General features: G+C 40.0%; 1 protein-coding gene across 1 annotated transcript in view; it reads right to left on the reverse strand.

Moving 5' to 3' along the window:
• Positions 1–15,227, reverse strand: part of TRIM35 (tripartite motif containing 35) — a 30,265-nt gene extending 15,038 nt beyond the window's left edge. The window contains exons 1-2 of the mRNA XM_044661030.1: positions 14,802–15,227; positions 1,092–1,187 (exon numbers count right to left, since the gene is read on the reverse strand). Of these exons, the coding sequence (XP_044516965.1) occupies positions 1,092–1,187; positions 14,802–15,227 (522 nt within the window). The remainder of the gene's footprint in view (positions 1–1,091; positions 1,188–14,801) is intronic.
• Positions 15,228–26,545: the final 11,318 nt, after the last annotated feature.

The raw sequence follows: 26,545 nt of genomic DNA on the forward strand, positions 1-26,545 counted from the left end.
GAAGATAACACCTCGGAAGGAGTATATTTATGACACATTAAACACAACCAGTTGGACATGATTGAAAAATGATCCCTTATCAGCTGTTCCAACCCCTTCATTTTACAGATGAAGAAACTGAAGCCTCCAGAGAGATCCATTGGTTCACTGAAGGTCACACAGGTAATAAAAGGTAGAAGTGAGAATTCATCCAGCCAGGTCCCTGACCCCAAATCTATACTTCTTGCTATCCTGAGGTTCGAATGGGATTGTCTTTGTCAAGTGTTTCAAGCATTTCTTAAGCTCCTGCTCTGTGGCAGGCCCTGGGACTTCTCCCCGTATCAGTTCTCACTTGAGATTGCCTTCCCCCTCCGTGGGGAGTAGAGGATGAGGAAATCTCCAGAAATGTCAGGCTGGCACACTGTCCAAGTGCTACTCCAGTGCCGTGTCTGGGCTGTGACAAGGTCTAACCTCATCACCGAGAAGGGGAAGCCGGGGAAACAGCAATGACTCTCAGAATGTCTTAGTAGCGGGGTAACCACTGCGGAGGAAGCAGGGATAGGATTTAAACAGCTGATGAAATGCCCGAGTGTCTCCAGGCTGCCCCTGACCTCATCAGCTTTGGTTGTCATGGCATCTCACTTTCATCGCTGTGGGAATTACATGAGTTTAAATGGTGGCTGTGCATTTTCAGAATGGCCATCCGTTTGGATGTAAGCCAGAGTTCCTTTTTTTTTCTCAAACTAATATTAAGTCTCAGTTCTAAGGCAAAGAGCATCATTCAGCAGTTGTCTATAAAGTGCCTACTCAATGCATACGCTGTATTGACTCTTCTTCCTTCCTTCCTCTCAGTCTGTAGCCTCAGCTGTCTCGATCTGGCAGAAACTATTTAGACAGGGCTCCTCAAACAGAGGGATGCAGAGGGCCTTCTGTAGAAAAAGCCATACTACGTTAGGGCCAGGTAAAGATACGGTCCTCTTTTTTAGGTTGCCATGTCAGTCAGGATTCGCACTCAGTGCCTGTCCACTTCTACCTGCCATCCTACCTTCCTCTTTGTCTTCTGTCCTAAGCAGAAGCTTTGCATTGTACAGATTCCCAGAGGAGGCACTCACCTGATTATGCTTGACGATGGACTCGTAAGAACGCCGCATAGCCCGGAAAGCTTTGGCTTTCTCGCGAAGACAGTGCTCCATATTCCTGCACTTTGCCTGAATGAGAAGGAAGACAGGAAAAAAGGAGGTCACAAGACACATATGTTTATCTTGGCCAATTTCTTATTTTCCTGGATGCCCATGTCTAGGAAGGGCGTTAGCCATTGGCATTTCCATAATCTTTTATGGTTAACAAATAGTAATAATTCATCTTAACCTATCACCATAAGGTTTACTAAGTTGTTTCCTTACAAAAATTTTGTGAGGCAGGCAGTTTGAACATATTAATTCCCATTTTATCAAGGTGGAAACTGAGGAATAGAGAATTAAGTGACTTGCTCAGAGTAATATCATCTAATATAGCTGGAAACTGTCAATCAATCAACAAGCATTTTTGAAGTGCCTACTATGTGCCAGGCACTGTGATAGGGATAGAAGGAAGGAAGCAATCCCTTGTCTTACAGGTTCTATGGGGGAGGAGGTAGTGTGTATGTGTGTGTGTATATACACACACACACACACACACACACACATATATATATATACACAATCATATGTATAACTATATGTAGAATAAATATAAAAAATAAATACCAATATATACAAGGCAGTTAGGGAAGGAATGCATTAGCAGTTGGGCAGATGAGGAAGGGCTGTAAGTAGAAGGTTGTGGTACTTAAGTTGTATCTTAAAGGTAGAGAGAGATTTCATGAGGTAGAAGTGAAGAGACAGTATATTCCAGGCATGGGGCACAGCCAGTGCAAAGGTATAGAGGTGGGAGATGGAGTGTCATGTGCCCAAAGGAACAAGAAAAAGACAATTTGACTTGATAGTAGAATAATATATACTTTCCATGGCTGGAGGTTGGGAAGAAAGTAATATATACTATGAGGCTAGAAAGAAGAGCTAAGCACCAGAACTATAAATTCACATCTTTTGATTCCAAGGCTAGTATTCTTTCTACTAGTGACTCTGAGGAAATCACTTAACCTCTGTCTGCCTCATATTCCTCAGCTGCAAAAAGGGGATAATTATTCAGGGTAGAAAGGCAGAGGAACTTGGGTGGAACTGCTCCCTTTCCCCTTTCCACCACACCTGAGGACATTTTTTTAAATTTCACCCACTCCTTTGCCCAACAGCCCAACTGGCATGCTTCCTCCCTCCCCTGTCTGGGGTAAGGGGGGCTGGCACTCAGTCTGGGGGGCAGGGCACAGCACAAAGTCTCTGGGGAGGTGGGGCACAGTACTAATTCTCTAAAAGGTTCACCATCACTGATCTAGTCCATGCACTGATGAAGACACTAAAGATTTGAGGAGTAATGGTACTTGTCTGGGGTTTTACATAGCTAGATTATGATAGATCTAGGCCTAAAACCAAAATCTTCTGAGTCTTCATTCACAGTTCTATTACAGCATGGGTTCAACCAGCATACAGTAACTCTTCCTGCTGGTGTGACTTTGGGCAAGTAACTTGCCTTTCCTTCTCTTTAAAATAGCTTGGATGAAATAGTCCCTGAGTTACCTTCTAGCTCTAGATCTCTGAATACATGATAAGAAGTCATCAAAATTGTTATCCTGTTTTGATTATTAAAATGAAAACTACTCCTACTACACCACATGGTACAGAGGGAGATACACTACATTATTTAATTTTAAACCAAAAATATTTGTTGTATATGCTACTTATAGGCAAAAACAATAGCTTCCCTCATGTTACTTGATTCATCAAACATATTTGTTGTACAGGCTACCCAGAGACAATAATAAGAGCTTCCATCAGCCATGATTACTGGGGTGCTTTGGATATAGAGTCTCTGGGTCCTGATGATAATAAGCAAGGGACAACTGAAAGCATAACACACAGCAAAGTAAATATTTCATTGAGAGTTGGATTATATCTAGATTTATGCCTTTTGCCATAAGTTTATATGAAAGCAGAATGAAAGATTCATTTATCTTCACACTTATTAGGATACTGATGAGCAGCAGTTAGGTGGTTCAGTAGGTAGAGCCACACCTGGAGCCAGGATGTCCTGGGTTCAAATTTGACCTCAGATACTTCTTAATTGTGTGACTCTGGGTAAGTTACTTAACCCCAGTTCCCTAGCCATCACAATCACTCTTCTGCCTTGATTTTTAATTGATTGATATTTCAGTTCAATTGAGTTGATATTCAATGTTAAAAAGGGAAAGAAGGAAGGAAGGAAGGAAAGAAAGAAAGAAGGAAGAAGAAATGTCCTCTTCCTTTTGAAGAGGCAGGGGATGAAGAATTTGGAACACTGCATATAAGGTCAGACTTTTTTGGGGGGGGGTGGTATGTCAGCCAGTCAATTAGTATTTATTAAGTATCCACTGTGGCACAGCGCAGAGAACTGGAGATTCAAAGAAAGCCTCCACCCCCATCCCCCAAAAGCCCTTTCTCTGAAGAAACTCAGACTAATGAGGAACACAAACAAAGGTATGCTAGAGAGGCAGTTTGAACCTGAGCCAACTGTTAAATTTTTCAGCGTGGGCATTTATACCTTGGAAATCAGCAAATGCTACAAATCATGGCTTGATTTATTATTTTGTTGACTGTCTAGACTTACAAAAGTGATAGAGAAAATGTTAATAATGCAGATCAAATTAAAAGTATGTTGTGAGCACATTTTTCAGAGAACTGGTTATTTCAACCACCAGCTGCTGGCAATCAGTTAGTGTCAAAGAACTCTGTACAAAGAAGATATATTATATAGAATGAATTGAGGCTCGTCTCAGAAGGAAGGCGCTCAGATTAAGTTGCACTGAAAGTCTTGTACAAAGTGGGACTTTAACTGAGCCTTGTAGGAAGTCAGGGAAGTAAGGAGGGAAAAATGAAGAGGGGAAACATTCTAGGCAAGGGAGAGCGATGAAATGTCTGCCCCAGAAATAGTAAGGTGGCCATTGTCACTGACTACATAGAAGGTAAGAAATCTGGAAAGGTAAGAAGGGGCCAGGTTACCGAGGGCTTTAAAATCTAAACAAAGGGAGGGAGGGCAGCTGGGTAGCTCAGTGGATTTAGAGCCAGGGGGTCCTGGGTTCAAATTTGACCTCAGATATTTCCCAGCTGTGCAACTCTGGACATGTCTCTTAAACCCCATTGCTTAGCCATCACCACTCTTTTGTCTTGGAACCAATACTTTGATTCTAAGACCAAAAATGAGATATTTTGGTTGTTTTATTTTTTTTTAAAGCTAAACAGAGGATTTTAAATTTGATCCTAGAAGTAACAGGGAGCCACTGAACAGGGGATGGAAGTGTGATATGGTCAAATCTGTACTTTAGAAAGATCACTTTGGCAGCTGAAGAGAAGATGGATCAGAGTGGGAAACATTTGAGGAAAGGAGACCAACCAGAAAGCAATCAGAATAGTCCAAGCTTTGAGTAGTGAAGGTCCAAGTCAAAAAAAAAAAAAAAAAAAAAGAATGGGGCTTACCCAGAAGATATTATGAAGGTAGAAAATGATAGGACTTGACAAATGATTGGATATGAGGGCAGTGAAGTTCTGAGATGACATTTAGGTTCTGAGCTTGGGGAGATGATGGTGCCCTCAACCATAGTTGGGAAGTTAGGAAGAGGGAAGAGATTTTGGGGTAAAGATAATGATTTTTGTTTTGTTGAATTTAAGATGTCTACTGGGCATTCAGTTCAAGATGTCTAAAAGGCAGTTGGTGATATAAGGCTTCAGGCCAGGAGAGAAGTTAGGGCTGGACAAGTAGATTAGGCTGGATGTGTAGATCTCAATAGAGAAGATCATTGAAATCATGAAAGCTATTGAAATCACCAGGTAAAATCAGAGAGAGGGGGAAAAAAGGACCCAGGACAGAGCTTTGGTGCACTGTTAGCAGGTATAATCTGGGTGAGAATTCAGCAAAGAAGACAGAGAAGAAGCAGTAGGACAGGTAAAAGAACCAGGAGGGGGCAGCTAGGTGGCTCAGTGAACAGAGAGCCAGGCTTAGGGATGGGAGGTCCTGGGTTCAAATCTGACCTCAGATACTTCATAGCTCTGTAGCCCTAAGCAAATCACTTACTCCACATTGCCTAGCCCTTAACTCTCTTCTGCCTTGGGATCAATACTTAACATTGATTCTAAGCCAGAAGCTAAGGGATTTTTTTTTAAATAAGAAGCAGGAGAGAGAAATTTCACAAAAATCTGAAGAGAAGAGAGTATCAATGAGATGAGGATGAATAACAGTCTCAAAGCCTGAAAAGAGGTCAAGAAGGATAAAAATTATTTATTATTTTTAGGGTCTTTTTTAAGCAATCACATTCTGAAGTTATATGATCAAACGTATCTCTCTCCTTCCCTTCCCTTCCCTCTCCTGGTGCTGGCAGGTTCTACATGCATTATCATGCAAAACATATTTCCACAAGAAGGATAAGAATTAAGAAAAAGCCATTAGATCTGGCAATTAAGAGATCATTAGTAACTTTGGGGAGAGCAAATTTGGTTGAATAATAGTTCAGAAGGTAGACTACAAAGAGTTAAGAAGAGAATGAGAGGAGAGGAAATGGAAGCACTTTTTGGAGATGACCATCTCAAGGAGTTTTGCCACCAAAGTTAAGGAGAGAAACAGGATGGTAAGTCATAGGGATGCCTAGATCAAGTAAGGGTTTTTTGAGGACAGACAAGATAGCCACTAGACTGGGAGTGACTGAGGATTGATTAGAGAGAGTGGGGATGATAAAGGGGATATTTTGCTGGAGAGGGCAGGAGAGCACACACTCGTATATGAGTCTGACTGAGAATAGAGAAGGGTACCTCTTCATGTGAGACGGGTTCAGGAGGGGATTGTGGCAGAAGGGATATAGGTGATGTGAGACAAGGAAAAGAGGAGTAAATGTTGGTTAGTTTTTTCTTCTAAAAATGTTTGATCATAAGGGATGGTCCTTGGAAGGGGAGTGGGGAGAGGCATGATGGGGAATTTGGGTATTCTACTTCAGATGTTATATTTTATAATGAAAATTGAGCTTTCCAGGTTTCATTTGCTAATTAAGTTGCTATCTACTTACCTCCACCTTTTTACTTTCTCATTCCATATTTGTACAGTACACATGTCATGTTAAACATGGTAGTATGGTTTGATACAGCTTAAGGAATTGGTGAGATTAAAAAAACAACTTCTGGCAAGTTTTAGAGATCATTTCCAATTTCTAGGATTTTCCATTCTCAGAGATGCTCTGGATTCCAAACTGTAGTCTATGCATATGCCTTTTAAAAATCACATTAGATAATATGGAAATAGGTTTTGAACAATGATACATGTATAACCCAGTGGAATTGCTCATCAACTCAGGGAGGGGGGGAGAGAAGAGGGGAGGAAGAGAACATGAATCATGTGACCAGGGAAAAATATTCTTAATTAATTTAAAAAAAACATTTTAATGGGTAGATATGGCAGCACACCTCAGTGATCCAGGCTACCAGAGAAGGGTGTGACTGGCAGATTTCTTGAGTTTGGGAGTTCTGAGCTCCAGCAAAGTTAATGCTGATCAAGTCTCAGCATTCAGTCCAACACCAATATGGTGAGCCACTAGGTGCCAAGGTGACCTTAAGAAAGGGTCATCTGTTCCAGGTCAGAAAAGTATAGCAGGTTATAGTCCCTGGATATTATCAAATTGAGATCACCCTGTGAGTGGCTTCTGTAATTCCAGCCTAGGCAAAACAGGGAGATCCAGGCTCAAAAAATTGTTAAACCAGTTACTAGACACAATGATGCTGCAAATCTTTAGTAATAATTTCTAAATAATCAGAATGGTAGGTAGCTCAAACAGTGTGGCAGGATTAAGGAGGTAGCAATGTATTTCCAAAGACTATTGGCATATAAGGAGTGGCACAAAATATTTCATCCAGGAAATGCATGATCAGAAAAGGAAGTAGTGAGAGCAGAAAATAACATGAGGACAGCCCTGAGGCCTGCACTGGTAATCCTGAATGTTAAAAGGCTCATAGGAAGATCTTTGGCACATTGGGTAGATCCTCTGTGATGCATTTATGAGAGGATAAAGATAAGAATCACAAAGGATGAAAGGATAACACCACTAGAGGGGAAAATCCATATCATGACCATGGACCATTTTTAAAAAAGAACTCTTTCCTTCTGTTTTAGAATCAGAGGCTCTGAAGCAGAAGAGTAATAAGGGCTAGGCAATGAGAGCTAAGTGACTTGCTCATTGTCACACAGGTAGGAAGTGTCTGAGGCTAGATTTGAACCTAGGACCTCCTGTCTCCAGGACTGGCTCTTTAGCCACAGAACCACCTAGCTGCTCCCTCTCTCTCCCAACCACCACAACCCAAGGACCCATTTTAAAGTACTGAAGTAAATGCCGTCCTAGTCCAGGGCTTGGCACATAGTAGGAGTTGCATGAATTGTTGGTGAGTGACTGATGGAATACTATAAACAAGAGTGTCCTTGGATTTAAGCAAAGTATATGTAAAAGTGGCTCCCTACAGCCTTGTGGATGAGCTGGAGAAATGAAGGCTAGCTGGCTACCTGCCAAGGATGGGGTTGACAGGATTCTTGCATCAGATAAGAGCTCAGGTTAGATGACCTCTAAGGTCCCTTGAAACAATGATTCCATAAACATTGAGAAATGTATTTCAAAGATTTAGATTATTTAGCACTGTAGGGTATAAAAAAACAATGCCAAGGAACATCAGCATTACATAAATTAAGGGACTTCTAAAGGGTCAGAGTTGGTCCCTTGAATATATGTGCCATAGGAGATTTTTCTTTTACTAGCATTAAGCTATTAATAAGTGATGGATCATTCATTTACATTTGCAAAACAACATTAGAATGGGCTATCAATGAGAATGTACACATATTCATGTTGTTTATTTGGTAATATAGAATTCTGCCATTTTAATCCTTATTCTGGAGCCTTGTAGGTTACATGGGTCCATGGAAGTGAAACAACTATCTGATGTACACCTCAGCTAGGGATGTCCTAGGCCAGTGATGGTGAACCTTTTAGAGACCAAGTGCCCAAACTGCAACCTTCATGCCACATGTGAGTTGTTGCCCCCTTGCCCCAGACAGGGGAGGGAGGAAGTGCTCCCAATGGGCTGCTGGGCAAGGGAGGGGGTCATATAAGAAATGTCCTCAGGTACTTGTGAAGAGGGGAAGGGGACTCATGCCATAGGTTTGCCAACATGGTCCTAGACTAAGATCCCCCATGACCCTCCACCTTGTTAATGAACTTGGTTTCTCAACTCTCCCCAGGTCTCTGTGGGATTTGGCCCCATGAAGCTGACCTAGAGCAATTGCTGTTCCACTTAACCTCTATGACATCAAATTTATTCTATGGCTCTCTGTTAAAGTCAAATTTTCTCTGTAATGGGCCTATCCTGGAATGGTCCTTTGCTTCCACAAATCTTTTGCTGAGTCCAAGGCCCTGATCTCTAAGATCTCTATACTATTCTAGATATCATTCCTTCTACAGTCTCTTAATCCTGCACCTTATTACATAGCTAGTCGGTCTAAGGTACAGGCAGTATTAGCTCCCCCTGCTAAACTTAGATGTTTAGATGTTATAGGGGCAACTAGGTTGTAGAGTAGGAAGAGCACCAAGCCTTGAGTCAGGAACTCATCTTCGTGAATTCATATCTGACCTCAGACACATACTATCTGTGTGTCCCTGGGCAAGTCACTTAATCTTATTTGCCTTGATTTTCTCATCTGTCAAATGAGCTGGAGAAGAAAATGGCAAACCATTCTAGTATCTGCTAAGAAAATCCCAAATGGGGTCACATAGAGTCAGATATGATTGAAATGACTGAATAATAATAACCACAAAAAAACTGGTATATCCCTATAATCCAGGGATAATAATTCAGGTATGCACACAGCTGAAACCTGCCAGACTGCTGGCTATCTGTGTGAAAATGGGCTGTGGATTATTGCCACTCTGAAGCGCTCTGTGTTCTCTCTCTCTCTCTCTCTCTCTCTCTCTCTCTCTCTCTCTCTCTCTCACACACACACACACACACACACACACACACACACACACACACACTAACCTATTGTTGTCAAGGTGCTTGGAAACTTAATGATGTGTTCCAGCGTTTCTCTAGGCATACAAGGTTGGATGACAAATCTACATAAGGAATAGCTCAATTAGCCACTTCTCCAATAGATGCATGAGGCATGTGGGTTCTCTCTCAAACTGTGCAGTCTGTAATCTATTCCATTCTATCCTGCATATGTAGCTCCTGGCCTTGTTTTCCCATAAAGAACAAGATACACTACTGTAACTTCTTGGCACTATTGTTATTCTCTTTTTTACAGATGAGGAAACTGAGGCCCAGAGAGGTAAAGTGATTTGCCTAAGGTCAGCTAATAAGTGTCCAGGGCAGGATTTGAACCCAGGTCTCCCCAAATCCAAGTGTGGTGTTCTATCCACTCCCCAGGGCTATGTCTTTTTTCAGTTTTCAAGCATGTGCTTAACTCTTATACAAGTTCCTACATGACCTTTCACAGTTCCTTAAATAATCTACACTGTAACCATCTGGGGCTTACATACTTTCCTAATTCATAACCACATTGTAGCTCTTGAAATTTTTGAAGCCTGAAGTTTAAAAAAAAATCATGAGCATCTCAGCCTTTTCCATGTCCCTTAGAAAGATGCTTCCAACTTCTTCTAGTAGGCAACATTTTCCTTTATTCTTCTCAGCCCCAATGAATTCATTCTCCCACGATTCTCCCACAATTTCCTTTTATGTCATTTGCCAGGGGTTTTTCACATCATACTCTGCTATCATGATTTTAGCATTAAATATGTTTTCTAAACCAAGCTGACCCACCATCATCTGCATTTTTTCAGGCATGCTTCTGAGTTGTGCTGAGCTGAGTCAGAGGATACTACCAAGTCATGGAGCTGAAAAAGCCCTTAGAGATAATGACTTCAAAATCTAAAACCTAGTTTGAAAGCTAAAGAAATTAGGTCTAAGGAGGAAGTGACTCATACAGAGCCACAATGCTAGTTAGTGACTGACCTTTACCAAATGAATTAGCCTTTGGGGGCCTTAGTTTTTCTTTCACTAAATGACAAAGTCACTCCCCTTGGATCAAATACAAACTCCTTTGGTCAGCTTTTATGATCCCTTTACCCATCCACCCTACCTTTCCAAGTTTAGTCAGTAATAATAAGCATTTATTCTTTGTTCCAGGCTCTAGGGCTACAAAGAAAAGCAAAAGAAAATCCCTGTCTTCAAGGAGCTCACAATCTAATGAGGGAGACAACTTGCAAACAACTATGTTCAAAGAAGTTATATACAAGATAAGTAGGAAATAATTAACAGAGGGAAGGCACTAGAATTAAGAGGGAATGGCAAAGGCTTCCTACAGAAGGTGGGATTTTAACTGGGAATTGAAGGAAATAGGCAGAGATGAGAAGATGTCTTTGGCTCAAAGAGTACATGTACACGGAGGGATTCAAGGTTATAAGAAGACTAGAGGAGCTAGGTGGCTCAGTGGATAAATAACCAGGTCTGGAATTGGGAGGTCCTAGGTTCAGATTTGGCTTCAGACACTTTTTAGTTGTGTGATCTTGGGCAAGTCATTTAACCCCCAATTGCCTGGTCCTTACTGCTCTTCTGCCTTGGAACCAATATTCAGGATCAATTCTAAGACAGAAGGTAAGGGTTTAAAAAAAAAAGAAGAAAAAGAAGACCGGAAAGGAAGGAAGGGGCTAGGTGATGAAGACTTACCACCAAACAGAGGATTTTATATTTGATTTTAGAGATGATAGTGAGCCACTGGGATTTATTGAGAAGGGGGTAACATGGTCAAACCTGCACTTTGGGAAGATTAATTTGATGGATGAATAAGAGGATAGATTGGAGTGTAAGAGACAAGCCTGAGAGGCCAACTAGACAGCTGTGGCAATAGTCCAAAGAGTGAGGTGATGAGACCCCGCACCAGGGTGGTGGCAGTGTCCAAGAGGGCCCATATATGAGAGATTTCATGAAAGTAAAAACAACAGGTCTTAATAGCTGATTGGATATTGGGGAGACATGTGGGGTGAAAGATAGTGAGAAGTCCAGAATGACACCAAGGTTGTAAGCCTGGAGGACTGGAAGAATGGTGGTACCCTTAGTAGTAATTCAGAAATTTAGAAAGGGGGAGCATTTTGGGGAAAAGGTAATGACTTTAGTTTACTATGAATTATAATTCTCTTTTCTCACACTTAACACTTCGGCCAAACTAGTCTATTTGCTATCCTTCACACGCGAAACTCCATCTCCCATTTCCTTGTCTTTGAACAGGCAGAAGTTTACTCTGCCCTTACTTCCAACTCTTAGACTCTTTAGCCTTCTTCAGAGCTCAGCTCAAATATCACCTCCCAAATGAAGCTTCCCTCACCCTCCCCTAATATTATCTTGTCTATATTTTTCAGGGGCAGCTATAGTGGATAGTGTGTTGGGCCTGAAGTCAGAAAGACTCATGTTCCTAAGTTCAAATCTGGCCTCAGGCAACTTCTACCTGTGTGCCCCTTGACAAGTCACTTAACCCTGTTTGCCTCAGTTTCCTCATCTGTCAAATGAACTGTAGAAGGAAATGGCAAACCACTCCAGGGTCTTTGCCAAGAAAACTCCAAATGGTGTCATGAAGTCATGAAGAATCAGACCCAACTGAACAATATGTTTTTGTATATTATATGAATCTGTGTACACTGTTCTCTTCTCGTAGTAGACTGTGAACTCCTCAAGGGCAGGAAATAGTGCATTTTCATCTTGGATCCCCAGCACCTTACATGGTGATTGATTAGATCCCAAGGTCCCTTCAAGCACAAACATTCTAGGATTCTATTGCTAAAATAGGTAGCCTTTTTATTCTGTCCTAAGAAGTGACAATAATTCCAGTTTGCTTGTCTTTCACAGCCTCCCACTCCTATCATTTCCCTGCGTGAGATTTTCTTCTTTGTCCTTTGAGTTGAGCTTCCCAGACTGCTCTATTATTTAAACTTCCTTCCTTAAGATATTTTGTTACCATTTCTAGGCTGGTCCACTATTTTTCCAAGTCCTTGAGTTTCATCTGTATATATAATTATCTTGGCTAATCCCGCCCTTGTCTGCCATACCTTACTCACTGAATTCTGGGAGAGGCTCTTCTTTCCTTATTTGGTTGTTTTCATTCCCCTCTGAGGCCTCTAGTCTCACCTACATAACTTACTTATTTTTTTACATAACTCCTTTCTAGTACTGAGACTGTCTCAGAAATAATACCTAGGGGCAGTGCTAGACCTGGGTTTGATTCTGGCCTCAGATACTTCCTGGCTGTGTGACCCTGGGCATGTTACTTAACCCTAATTACCTAGCCCTTGCCACTCTTCTCTGTCTTAGAATTGATACTGAGACAGAAGGTAAGGATTTAAAATAAATACATGAATAATACCTAGGACCCAGGCCCTTGGGTAAGAGGAAGCATCAAATAGTGGAAAATGCATTGATTTAGAATCACAGATCCTGATTTTGAGTCCTGCTTCTGTCACTTACTAGCTGTGTGACCTTGGACTATTCATTTTACCTGAGTCTGTTTCCCCCTCTATAAAACCAGGAGGCTATGTTAGATGGCTCCTTTGAGCTTTTTCAGATCCTTGACTCCTTAGGCTGTAAGTCAGTCAATAAACATGTCACTACTGTCCTCAGCCTCACCCCACTCCCAGCTGAAAGATGAAACCACCATCGAGGCTGGAAGATGTTTTCTGCCTTTATCTTTTCCAGAACTAGACCTTCATTACTTCCCAGCCATTTCCAAACCGAGAAGCTTTGAATTCCACTTCCCACCCCTATTTTGGCTCCCCTTTATGTGTGGTCTTGTCCCATTAGAATGTAATTACTCTGTGGGCAGGGGCTTTTTTTCTTTTCTTTTTTTATTAGTATCCCTGGAGCTCAGTACAATGCCTGGCATTGAACAGCAGCATTAATTCTCCACGGAGAATGAATGGGGCAACCCCTCCTGAGGTCATACACTGGGTAACTTAATTCACTTACCTTTAGAATCATGGCCCCCTGGTTGGTAAATCAGCCAATACACAAGCACCTGGCTCAAAGTATATCTTGGTCCCAGACCCCTGACTATGCTTCATATCCCATATGACTGACTACCCTTTGATTCTGTGTGTTACTGGTTCCTCCACTTACTTTGGTGATAGTAAATAAATCATTACCATTACTTCTAAAATATCAGTTGATTTTCATAATGCTCAACCCCTCAACTCGTAGGACATTCTAATCATTCTTCCCTGATCACTATTTCAGTGTATGTGTTGTGTTAGGTTTTAAATCTCTTGTACGGATAGTATATAGATATAGTTGCTTGTGTGTTGTTGTCTCTCCCATTAGACTGTGAGCTCCTTAGTGGTGGGACTGTTTTTTGCCTTCCTTTGGATGCTTGGGTGTGCCCCTGAAAGGGGGAGAGATTTAGAGTAGGTCTGGAATGGCATTTGCACCAGACATTTTGATCAATATCTTACAGTATGTGAATTCTAGGCCTACTGAAGGTAGGGCCATATACCAAGAAGTGGCAAGAGCTGACATCAGACCTCTTGCCCAGCCAAAGGATTTAATTAAATCTTATAAGCAATGTACTTTCCCCTGAATTCTTTCCCTCCATTTCTTCCCCTTTCAATTCCAGAAAATCTAAGAATTGGGCAGGACAGAAGGGAACTGCTCTGATGTTTTACTGGTTACCACAAGAGGGGAACTATGCAATAGAATAAGGGAGGAAGGAGGGATCTCAGATGGTGTATTTCAGCTTACCAAGCTTCCCCAATAGTAGCTAAAACCATATGAGATTGTCCTATCATCTGCGAGGAGGGGTACACACTCATATAGGAGTGTGATAAAGAAGAAAGACAGATGGACTTAGATTCAAATTCTTAAGTCTCTGACACTTAGCCCTCTGAGCCTAAATTTTCTAATCCATAAAACTCTGATGACAATCCTTTCATTTCCCATTTATCTCACAGAGTAAATGTTTTGTTAACTATAAAGCTATAGAAACTAGCTATATTTATAAAACTATAAAGCTTTATGAGCAAATAAAGCTTTACATATGGGAAGTTATACAAACTATATAAATGCAAAATTTAATTTTGTCACACAATCGTATGTTTAGAAATAGAAGGGAGCAGGCACTAAAGTTATTTTGTCCAATTTCCTCATTTTACAGATTAGGAAACTGAGGCCCAAAGAGGGAAAGTCTTGGCCAAGGAAGCTGGAAAGGGACAGAAAAGCCTCTGACATCAAATCCTGCCCCTTTTCGCCTGAAAGACTGAGAGGAAAAGCTTGACCGGTTGGCCTCTAAGAATCAATTATGAAATCCTCCATTCACCCTGTGGGCCCCTTAGTATGCTTCTGCCCCGGGAAGGAAGGGATGCGGTCAGTAGAGCAGGAACCCAGCGAGTTAGGCAGGGGGCGGGGCCAAGCTGGGCCAGGCCAAGTTCAAGCTCAAGCTTAGGGGAACTCCAGCCTAGCGTGCAGCTGCTGCGCGGTGCGTGCGGGGGCCTAGCCCAAACCCAGGGCCAAAGACTCGCCAAGCGCGGGCTCTTAAGCGCGAGGTGCTAGACTTCCTGGATGCGCCCACTCCGGTTTCCCGCCCACGTGGCCGTGGTCCCCTCTGGAGACCTGGCAAGGCGGCCCCCTCACCCGGTAGTCGCGGGCTGTGCCCTGCACTGGCTGCACGCGGTGGCCTTGGTGCCGCGGGTCGCCCTGGCACGAGCCGCACAACAGCTCCTTGTCATCCAGGCAGAAGAGGCTGAGCTGGCCGTGGTGCAGGCGGCAGAAGCGCGGCCCCCGGAGGCGGGTTGGGCCGGCCTCCTCCCGCAGCAGCTTCTCCACCAGGTTGTTGAGCGTATGGTTGGTACGCAGCCCCGCCGGGGACGCCCGCTCCTTGCACACGGGGCAGGCGGGCGCGTCCTGCTGCTCCCAACAGCGGCCCACACAGCCCCGGCAGAAGTTGTGGCCGCAGCGTAGAGTCACCGCATCACGGAATGGGTCATAGCAGATGGCGCAGAGCAGCTCCTCCTTGAAAGAGGGCGATGGCCCCGCCGAGCTGCCGGCCCTCGGCTCCATGCCGCGGTCCAATCTGACTCTGGGCCCTGCTCTCCCAAACTTTCCAGAGTGTCCGCGGCCCCTCCCAGCGGGTGACTCAGGCGAGGACCCACCCCACCCTACACCACCCCACACAGTGCTCTGAGTGACACTGCAGCTGGCCAACCACTGCGGGGACGGAGAAGTGTTTCTCTCAAAGCTACTCCTCTCTGGGCGGGGCTGGAAGGTGCCCTGCGGGGGATAGAACAGGCCTGGCGCTTCCATTGCTATTCCGCCCCGTCTCCCCCCAATGCCTCCCATCCCCAGGATCTGGGTTGAAATGCAAAGACTCTCCCCGACTCTTTAGCAGAAAGCCCCTCTGCACTACCATAACTCAGTTTCCCATTTGGGATCATCAAATGAATTTCAGGGAAAACCACCACATCAGCTCCATCCCAACTTAGCTAGTATACTAAGGGCCTGGGTCTGAGAAGCAGGAACTGAGAACAGTCTTGTTTCTGAGTTTAGTTTTAGCTCCTCAGAAGCGGGGTACTCCCTCTGTCGGTAGAGGTTGCAAAACCATCTCTGCCCTCTCATCGCTCCCAAAGCAACCAAGATTTGCTTGAAAACAACAAATGGGGGTGGGTGGTGGGTAGGGGGGATTTATAGCAAGTGTCTCTGGTAAAGGCCAAATTTCAAAAATAAAGAGAACGGAGTCAAATTTATAAGAATGCAAAGCATTCCCCAATTGTCAAATGGTCAGAGAATATGAACAGAATATGAACACAGATGAAGAAATTAAAACTATTTCTAGTCACATGAAAAAATGCTCCAAATAACTATTGATTAGAGAAATGCAAATTAAAACAACTCTGAAACACCCCTTCACATCTATCAGACTGACTAATATGACCAAAAAGGAAAATAATAAATGTTGGAGGAGATGTGGGGAAATTCAAGCTAATATGCTGCTGGTGAAACTGTAAGCCCATCCACCCATTCTAGAGAGCAATATGAAACCATATCCAAAGGGCCACAAAACTATGCATACCCTTTGACCCAGCCAATACTACCACTGGGTCTGTATGCCAAAGAGATCAGAAATAAGGGGAAAGTACCTACATGTACAAAAGTGTTTTAGCAGCTCTTTTTTTTTTAATTAAATTAATTTTTTTAAATTTTATTTAATTAATTAAGAAAATTTTCCCATGGTTACATGATTCATGTTCTTTCCCTCTCCTCCTCCCACCCCCTCTTATAGCCAACAAGCAGTTTCATTGGGTTTTACATGTGTCATTGATCAAGACCTATTTCCATATTATTGATATTTTCATTAGGGTGATCTCTTAGAGTCAACATCCCCAATCATATCCTCATTATAAAGGTAAAAAATGATAAAGGCTGATATAATAATATAAATTAGTATTTTAATTAAAGCCATGCTGATAGATAAAGTCATTAGACCACGTGCTTGTAAGAATTCAAAACTGCCGCCTAGCCATTATTGTTACCTCTGTCTCTTCCTGAGTCTGCTGGCCAAGAGGGCCACTCCCTCCTAACCCAGAAGATTTAAACTGTTCTCTGCGTGGAGACCTAGGCGTCCCCACGCCCAAAGAATCAGAACCAGAAACCTGTTGGACCACGGGAAATGTTTGATAATTTCCACGTGTCCATAGAAAATACATATATATACTTAATTATGGCATCTCCCAAATTTCATTTTTACACCATTGACCCATGTGATCAAGCAGTTGTTTTTCTTCTGTGTTTCTACTCCCATAGTTCTTTCTCTGGATGTGGATAGCATTTTTATAAGTCCCTCAGCAATGTCTTGGATCATTGCATTGCTAGCAGCTCTTTTTGTAGTGGCAAAGAATTGAAAACTGAATGGAGCGTCTGTCAATTGGAGAATGGATGAAAAAGTTGTGTCATATTTATGTGGCAGTGCTGATCAGTGACTCAAACTGATTCCATTTTGAGGAAACAAGCTTTACTATAAGAGAATATAGTAAGAGAACAGCTAGTATAGTAAGTTACTAAGGTAAGGTGCTGCAGCACGTTCTTTTGATTGTGCACAGCTACTTGGAAGGGTTTATGGGACATACAGCCCACATTATTATGACTGTAATGGAATACTATTACACCATAAGAAATGACAAACAGAATGAGTTCAGAAAAACTTGGAAAGATTTATATGAATTGACACAAAGTGAAATAAGCAGAACCAGGAGAATAGTGTATATAGAAATAGAAATATTGGACAATGATCAGCTGTGAGGGGCTAAATTATTATTAGCAAAACAAGTTTCCAAGATAACCCCAAGGGACTCATGATAAAAAATGTTATCCATATCCAAAGAAGGAAATATTAGAGTTTGAGTATAAATCAAAGCAGGCCATCTTTCACCTTATTTCCTTTATGAGTTTCTTATTGTATGTGTGATGTGTGTCTTCTATCATGGCATGTGCAATATAGAAATATATATTGCATGAAAGTACTGGTATAACCTATATCAGAATATTTATTTCCTTGAAGAGGGGAAAGAGTAGGGAGGGAAAGAATCTGAATTGCAAAAGTCAGAAAACAATTGTCAAAAGTTGTTTCTAACACAGTGGGATTGTGCATTGGCTAAGGGGGGTTAGGGGAGTTTGGGGGAGAGGGAAAGAACATGAAACATGTGACTATGGGAAAATATTCAAAATAAAAATTAAAACAAATTAAATTTAAAAAGTTGTTTCTATATGAAGTTGAAAAAAATGTTAAAAAAAATTTTTTTTAAGTCAATCAGAGAGGATAAACCTGAAAACCAAAGTGGAAATAATCCTAGTTCTCAAATAATCAGAAAGGGGTTAAAGGACCCTAATGCATTGTTGGTGGAGTTGTAAAATGATCCAACTATTCTGGAAGTCATTTTGAAATTATACCCAAAGGACTATAAAACTGTGCATGCTCCCTGATCCTATAATACCACTACTGGGTCTATATCTGAAAGAGTTAATTAAGGGGAAAATACCTACTTGTATGAAAATATTTATAGCAGTTCTCTTGTGGTGGCAAAGAATTGGAAATTGAGGGGATGTCCATCAGTTGGGGAATGGATGAACAAATTGTGCTACATGCTTGTGATTGCACTATGAGAAATGACAAGCAAGATGATTTCAGAAAAAGCTGAAAAGATATGCAGGAACTGATGCAGAGTAAAATATGCAGAATCAAGAGAACACTGCACAAATAATAGCAATATTGTATGATGATCATCTGTGAAAACTTGGCTTCTCTCAGCAATTCATTGATTTGGGACAATCCTGAAAGACATAATGGAGAATGCTCTCCAACAACTCCAGAAAAACAACTGTTGGAGTTGGGTGGATGTGGGTCAAAGTATACTACCTTGATATCAGTGTATTTATGGTTTTATTTGGGAGGTTGGGTTTTGTATGAGTGTGGTTTTACAACAATGACCAATATGGACATGCTTTGCATGACAATAAAAATAAAATTTAAAAAAAAAAGAAAGAAAAGAAGATGACTAAAGAAGTTAGTCCTACCTAGGACTAGACAATGCGTCAAAGGGAAAGAAGATAGTATCTGAGCCAACCTTTGTATTGTTGGCAGAGTGTGTGAGTGTAAAGCTGAATTAAGCTGCCTGAACAATGTGAACCAGCATTGATGGGACTTCACTGTATATAGCTCTTACCTTGAGATGTCCTTTTGCCAGAGAGTGAAAGACAAAGCTAGAATCTAGGAGAAAAACTTTTATGGGAAAAAGGGAAATTCTTCTTCCTCTAGTTCACTCTCACACTTTTATCCTGAAGGCAGGGTCATTAAAGAAAGGGCCTGTGAGATTTAATTAGTAGCAAATGACTTAAAAGGCACTTGTCTGAAGTCTGGCACATTAATTCATGTCAGAGTCTCTGTTTGGATGTCCCATTGTTAGCTTAAAATCATCATGACCAAAGCTAAAGCTATCATTTCACCTCCTATAAAATGAGATTTCCCATTCCTATAAATAGCATTCTGATAGATCATAGATTCTTCGAGGGCAAGGACTGTTTAATTTTTTTTTTTAAATTTTAAACCCTTAACTTCTGTGTATTGACCTATAGGTGGAAGAGTGGTAAGGGTAGGCAATGGGGGTCAAGTGACCTGCCCAGGGTCACACAGCTGGGAAGTGTCTGAGGCCGGATTTGAACCTAGGACCTCCAGTCTCTAGGCCTGGCTCTCAATCCACTGAGCTACCCAGCTGCCCCTTTAATTTTTGTCTTTATAATCCTAGTACTTGGTACAATGACTGGCACTTGTAAGGGCCAGAATGTAAGGGGTAAAATATTAAAGGGGTAAAAATAAAAGGGTTGGACTAAATTTATAAGAGTGTGGTTGCCAGGAATTATTACTCAATTCCAAATGACTTTTTATGGTAGTTTATTTACAAAAGGAGAAAGAGTGAGAGTAAGAAAATCAGAGAGAGTAGATATTAATTCCAACCAGGTCCAAACCAGGCAGGGCTTAAGAGGCCCCAGCAAAGGGGGCCCAGAGATAAATTAAACAAGTGTTTTAGCTACGAGGACTCTTCTAAGATGAGGGGCCTCTTTGGAAGCTAGTACCTCCAGAACAAGCCAGGGAAAGGAGTCAGCCTTTTTAACTCATCCACGTGGTAGTTCTAAGGGAAAATAAAAAAGAAGTCCAAGGTTCTCAGCTGGAGCTCCTCCAGAGTTAAGTTGAAGGCCAAAGACCTCCTCACAGAAAGTTCTTGCTACTTTTAAAAGCCATTCCTTTCATCACTTCCTGTGCCTTCCTTCTACTTTACGTGGACCAATTACAGCTAAAGCTTTGCTTAGAACTGCCCAGGGGACAGTCAGTTGATTCTGATTTGTCTCCCATTATCGCCCATGGGTTACAGACCTCCCTCACTTAAGGAAAATTGGGGTGTCTACACTTCTGGTGATTAAATCTAAAAATGGGCAGGGGAGAATTAATCTCATCTTCACAACTGTAATAGTAACATTTAGTAAATATTGATTGATTGATAATACTGTTATTTCAGTGTACCAAATTAAAAATCACCTAGGGTTGACATTTGATTCTTACCTTTATATTACAGAATCACAGAAATTTTTATATAGTTGGAAGAACTTTCTAGTATGTCCAATGCATAGCTAAAAAGAATCCCACTCTAATATATCTGAAAAGTAGACCATCTGATTAAAGGCCTCTTATGAGGAGGAACTTACTGCCCCACCAGGGAGTTCATTCTACTAATGGACAGGTCTGATGGGAAATTTTTCTTGACATTAAATCTAAATTTACCTCTTTTCACCTATCACTCTCTGCTATGCTCTTTGGGCCCTAATAGAATATGAAAACCCCATTTAACAGATCTTTAAGTGTTTGAACTCTGCTATCATGTTTCTCTTTTGAGTGACCTTTCTTTCTTCAGACTAAACATTCCCAGTTCTTTTAAGAGATTCTTCATGTGACATGATGTCTAAGTACTTCTTTTCTGGTAGCTCTCCTATGGATGTTCTCTAGTGAATCAATGTTCTTTTAAAAATATGTTATTTTATTGTTTCCCAATTACATATGAAAACAATTTTTGTATTTAGTTTTAGAATTTTTTAAATTTCCAGATTCTATATGGACACAATTTTCAATAATGGTTTTCTGATATTTTACAATCTATGTTCTCTCCCTCCTTCCCATCCCTCCCACCTCCCCAAGATGGCAAGTAATATAATATAGAATGCACATATGCTGTCATACAATACATATTTCCATATTCAACAGGTTGTAAAATAAGATACATATAAACTATACTAGAGAAAAATTCATGGAGGAAAAAAAGTGAAAAACAGCATTCTTCAATCTACATTCAGACTTGGCCAGTTCCTTCTATAGCAGTTCCTTTTTCATCATGAGTCCCTTCAAGTTGTCCTGGATCTTTGCAATACTGATAATGGTTTAATTGTTCACCATTGATCATTGTACTTTATTGCTGTTACTATGTTCTCCTGGGTCTGCTCAATTCACTTTGTATTACTTCATATAAGTCTTTCTGGGTTTTTTTCCTTGTGATCCTCTTGTCCATCATTTCTTTTGGCACAATAGTTCTATTACAATCATATAACACACACACACACACACACACACACACACACACACACACTTTTTACATCAACAAAACACCAATAAAGATTAGAAGGGAAACAACAAACTAGGGGAAAACATTTTCTAGCAAATGTTTTTGACAAAGCTCATTTCTCAAATATATAGAGAACTGAATCAAATTTATAAGAATACAAAATATTCCCCAAGAGACAAATGGTCAGAGGATATAATCACATAGTTCTCAGATGAAGAAATTAAACTATCTTTAGTCATATGAAAAAATGTTCCAAATCACTATTAATGAGAGAAATGCCTACTAAAACAACTGTGAGGTACTATCACACCTATCAGACTGACTAATATGACAAAAAAGGATAATGATAAATGTTGGAGAGGATATGGAAAATACACTGTTGGTGGAGCTGTGAACTGATACAATAATTCTGGAGAGCAATTTGGAATGATGACCAAAGAACCAAAAAATTGTATCCCTTTGACCCAGAAACACCATTATTAGGTCCATATCCCAAAGAGATAAAAAATAGGGGAAAAGGATCTACTTGCACAAAAATATTCTTAGCAGCTTTTTTTGTGGTGTCAAAGAACTAGAAACCAAAGGGATGTGCATCAGTTGGGGAATGCCTAATCAAATTGTGGTATGTGTTTGTAATGTAATACTATTTATATTCACTTTTTTTTTACTTTAATAATATTTTATTTTTTTAGAAAAATTTTCCATGGTTACATGATTCTTGTTTTTACTTTCCCCTTCACCCCACCCCCTTCGCCCCCCTTCACCCTCCCCATATCCAAAGTGCATTCCCATTGGTTTTAACATGTGTGATCAATTAAGACTTATTTACATATTATTCATAGTTGCATTGGTATGGTCATTTAGTGTCTACATCCCCAACCATGCCTGCATCAACCCATGTGTTCAAGTGGTTGTTTTTCTTCTGTGTTTCCACTCCTGCAGTTCTTCCTCTGAATGTGGGTAGCATTCTATTCCATAATTCCCTCAGAATTGTCCTGGGTCATTGCATTGCTGCCAATAAGTCCATTACATTAGATTTTACCACAGTGTATAAAGTCTCTGTGTACAATGTTCTTCTGGCTCTGCTCCTTTCACTCTGCATCAATTCCTGGAGTTCACATGGAATTCCTCCAGTTTATTATTCCTTTGAGCACAATAGTATTCCATCACCAGCATATACCACATTTTGTTCAGCCATTCCCCAACTGAAGGGCATACCCTCATTTTCCAGTTTTTTGCCACCACAAAAAGCTCAGCTATAAATATTTTCATACAAGTCTGTTTATCTATGATCTCTTTGGGGTCCAAACCCAACAATGGTATGCCTGGATCAAAGGGCAGATATTCTTTTATAGCCCTTTGAGCATAGTTCCAAATTGCCTTCCAGAATGATTGGATCAGTTCACAACCCCAGCAATGCATTAATGTCCCAATTTGGCCACATCCCCTCCAACATTCATTATTCTCCCCTTCTATCATTTTAGCCAATCTGCTAGGTGTGAGGTGGTACCTCAGAGTTGTTTTGATTTGCATTTCTCTATTTATTAGAGATTTAGAACACTTTCTCATGTGCTTATTGATACTTTTGATTTCTTTATCTGAAAATTGCCTTTTCATGTCCCTTGCCCATTTATAATTGGGGAATGGCTTGATTTTTTTATACAATTGATTTAGCTCCTTGCATATTTGAGTAATTAGACCTCTGTCAGAGTTTTTTGTTATAAAGATTTTTTCCCAGTTTGTTGTTTCTCTTCTGATTTTGGTTACATTGTTTTTGTTTCTACAAAACCTTTTTAATTTAATATAATTAAAATTATTTATTTTACATTTTGTAATTTTTTTCTAACTCTTGCTTGGTTTTTAAATTTTCCCTTTCCCATAGATCTGACAGGTATACTATTCTATGTTCACCTAATTTTCTTATACATTTCCTTCTTTATATTCAAGCCATTCACCCATTCTGAATTTATCTTGGTGTAGAGTACGAGATGTTGATCTAAGCCTAATCTCTCCCATATTGTTTTCCAATTTTCCCAACAGTTTTTGTCAAATAGTGGATTTTTGTCCCCAAAATTGGGCTCTTTGGGTTTATCATAGACAGTCTTGCTGATGTCACTTACACCAAGTCTATTCCACTGATCCTCCCTTCTGTCTCTTAGCCAATACCATATTGTTTTGATGACTGCTGCTTTATAGTATAGTTCAATATCTGGTACTGTTAGGCCACCTTCCTTCACTTTTTTTTTCATTATTTCCCTTGATATTCTTGACCTTTTGTTCTTCCAAATAAACTTCGTTATATTTTTTTCTAATGCAATAAAAAAGGTTTTTGGTAGTTTGATAGGTATGGCACTAAATAGGTAAATTAATTTGGGTAGAATGGTCATTTTTATTATGTTAGCTCATCCTACCCACAAGCAATCAATGTTTTTCCAATTGTTTAGATCTAGTTTTAATTGTTTGGAAAGTGTTTTGTAGTTGTGTTCATATAATGCCTGTGTTTGTTTTGGTAGATAGATTCCCAAGTATCTTATATTGTCTAGGGTGATTTTAAATGGTGTTTCTCTTTCTACCTCTTGCTGTTGTGATGTGTTGGAAATATATAGAAATGCTGATGATTTATGCGCATTTATTTTGTATCCTGCAACTTTGCTAAAGTTGTTGATTATTTCTATTAGCTTTTTATTTGATTCTCTAGGATTTTTTAAGTAGGCCATCATATCATCTGCAAAGAGTGATAGCTTAGTCTCCTCATTGCCCATTTTAATACCTTCAATTTCTTTTTCTTCTCTAATTGCTACTGCTAGTGTTTCTAGTACTATGTTAAATTATAGAGGTGATAGTGGGCATCCTTGTTTCACTCCTGATCTTATTGGGAAGGCTTCTAATTTATCTCCATTGTATATGATGCTTGTTGATGGTTTTAGATATATACTGTTTATTGTTTTTAGGAAAGGTCCTTCTATTCCTATACTTTCTAGTGTTTTTAATAGGAATGGATGTTGTATTTTGTCAAAGGCTTTTTCATCATCTATTGAGATAATTGTGTGGTTTTTGTTGGTTTTGCTTGTTGATATGGTCAATTATGTGAATGGTTTTCCTAATGTTGAACCATTCTTGCATTCCTGGTATAAATCCCACCTGATCATAATGAATAACCTTCGTGATCACTTGCTGGAGTCTTTTTGCTAGTATTCTGTTTATGATTTTTGCATCTATGTTCATTAAGGAGATTGGTCTGTAGTTTTCTTTCTCTGTTTTTGATCTACCTGGCTTTGGGATCAGTACCATATTTGTATCATAAAAGGAATTTGGTAGAACTCCTTCTTTGCTTATTATGTCAAATAGTTTGTGTAGTATTGGAATTAGTTTTTCTTTGAAGGTTTGATAGAATTCACTTGTGAATCCAGCTGGTCCTGGGGATTTTTTCTTAGGGAGTTCTTTGATGGCTTGTTCAATTTCTTTTTCTGATATGGGATTATTTAAGTATTCTATTTCTTCTACTGTTAATCTAGACAATTTATATTTTTGCAAATATTTATCCATCTCACCTAGATTGCTATATTTATTACCATATAATTGCACAAAATAGCTTTTAATGATTGCCTTGATTTTCTCTTCATTAGAGGTAAGGTCTCCCTTTTCATCTTTGATACTGATGATTTGGTTTTCTTCTTTCCTTTTTTTAATTAGATTCACCAGTACTTTGTCAATTTTGTTTTTTTTTTCAAAGTACCAGCTTCTAGTGTTATTTATTTATTCAATAGTTCTTTTACTTTCAATTTTATTGATTTGCCCTTTAATTTTTGTAATGTCTAATTGGGTTTTTAGCTGGGGGTTTTTAATTTGTTCCCTTTCTAGTTTTTTAATTTGCATGCCCAGTTCATTGATCTTTGCCCTCTCTAATTTGTTAATATATGCATTCAATGATATAAATTTCCCCCTGAGTACTGCCTTAGCTGCATCTCACAGAGTTTGGTAGGATGTCTCATCATTGTCATTCTCTTCAATGAAATTATTGATTGTTTCTATGATTTCTTCTTTAACTAACTGATTTTGGAGAATCATATTATTTAATTTCCAATTAGTTTTTGGTTTGCCTGTCCATGTGCCCTTACTAATTATTATTTTTATTGCATTATGATCTGAGAAGGGTACATTTATTATTTCTGCTCTTTTGCATTTGTTTGCAATGTTTCTATGCCCTATTACATGGTCAATCTTTGTGAATGTACCATGTGTAGCTGAAAAGAAGGTGTATTCCTTTTTGTCCCTATTTATTTTTCTCCACATATCTATTAAATCTAATTTTTCTAGGATTTCATCCACCTCTCTTATCTCTTTCTTATTTATTTTTTGGGTTTGATTTATCTACATATGAAAGAGGAATATTTAGATCTGCCACTAGTATGGTTTTATTATCTATTTCCTTCTTGAGCTTTTTTTGCTTCTTTGCTCCAGCCCTTGACCTTAAACCTGTGTATGTCCACCTGCCTCATATGTGTTTCTTGTAGATAACATATGGTAGGATTTTGGTTTTTAATCCACTCTGCTATTTGCTTCCATTTTATGGGCAAGTTCATCCCATTCACATTCAGAGTTATAATTATCAGTTGTGTATTCCCCAACATTTTGGCATCCTCTCCTAGTTCTACCCCTTCTTCTTACTCTATTTCCTTTTAAACCAGTGGTTTGTTTTAGACCAGTCCCCCTTGTCCCCTCCCTTGATTTACTTCCCTTTCCACCCCCTCCCTTATTATTCCCCTCTTTTTATTTTTTAAGGCCCGATGAATTCCCTCCTCCTTCTCCTCCCCTCCCTTTTTTGACCTCCCCACTCCCCTTCTACCCTTGCTCAATCCCTTCTGACTTTCTCATTAGGGTTATATAGAGCTCTATATCTCAATGGATATAGCTACTCTTTCCTCTCAGGGTTAATTCCTCTGAGAGTAAGGTTTAAATATTACCTCTTAATGCTCTCTTCCACTCCTTCTTATAATAGTATTCATCACCTCCCCTTCCCATGCCCTCTTTGTGTGGTATAGAATATCCTATTTTTTCTTATTCATTCAAGTTTCTCTTGGTGTCCTCTACTATTCACCCCCCTCTTTTTTTCCCCACTCCATCTCATCTTAGACCATTTAGTGCTCTGACCTCTCCCTAGAAGAATAATTCTTCTAATTACTATAATAGTGAATACAGTTTTTGAAAATTACACATAAC

The sequence above is a fragment of the Gracilinanus agilis genome, chromosome 2 (genome assembly GCF_016433145.1).
Source record: "Gracilinanus agilis isolate LMUSP501 chromosome 2, AgileGrace, whole genome shotgun sequence".
In the NCBI taxonomy this organism is placed as follows: Eukaryota; Metazoa; Chordata; class Mammalia; order Didelphimorphia; family Didelphidae; genus Gracilinanus; species Gracilinanus agilis.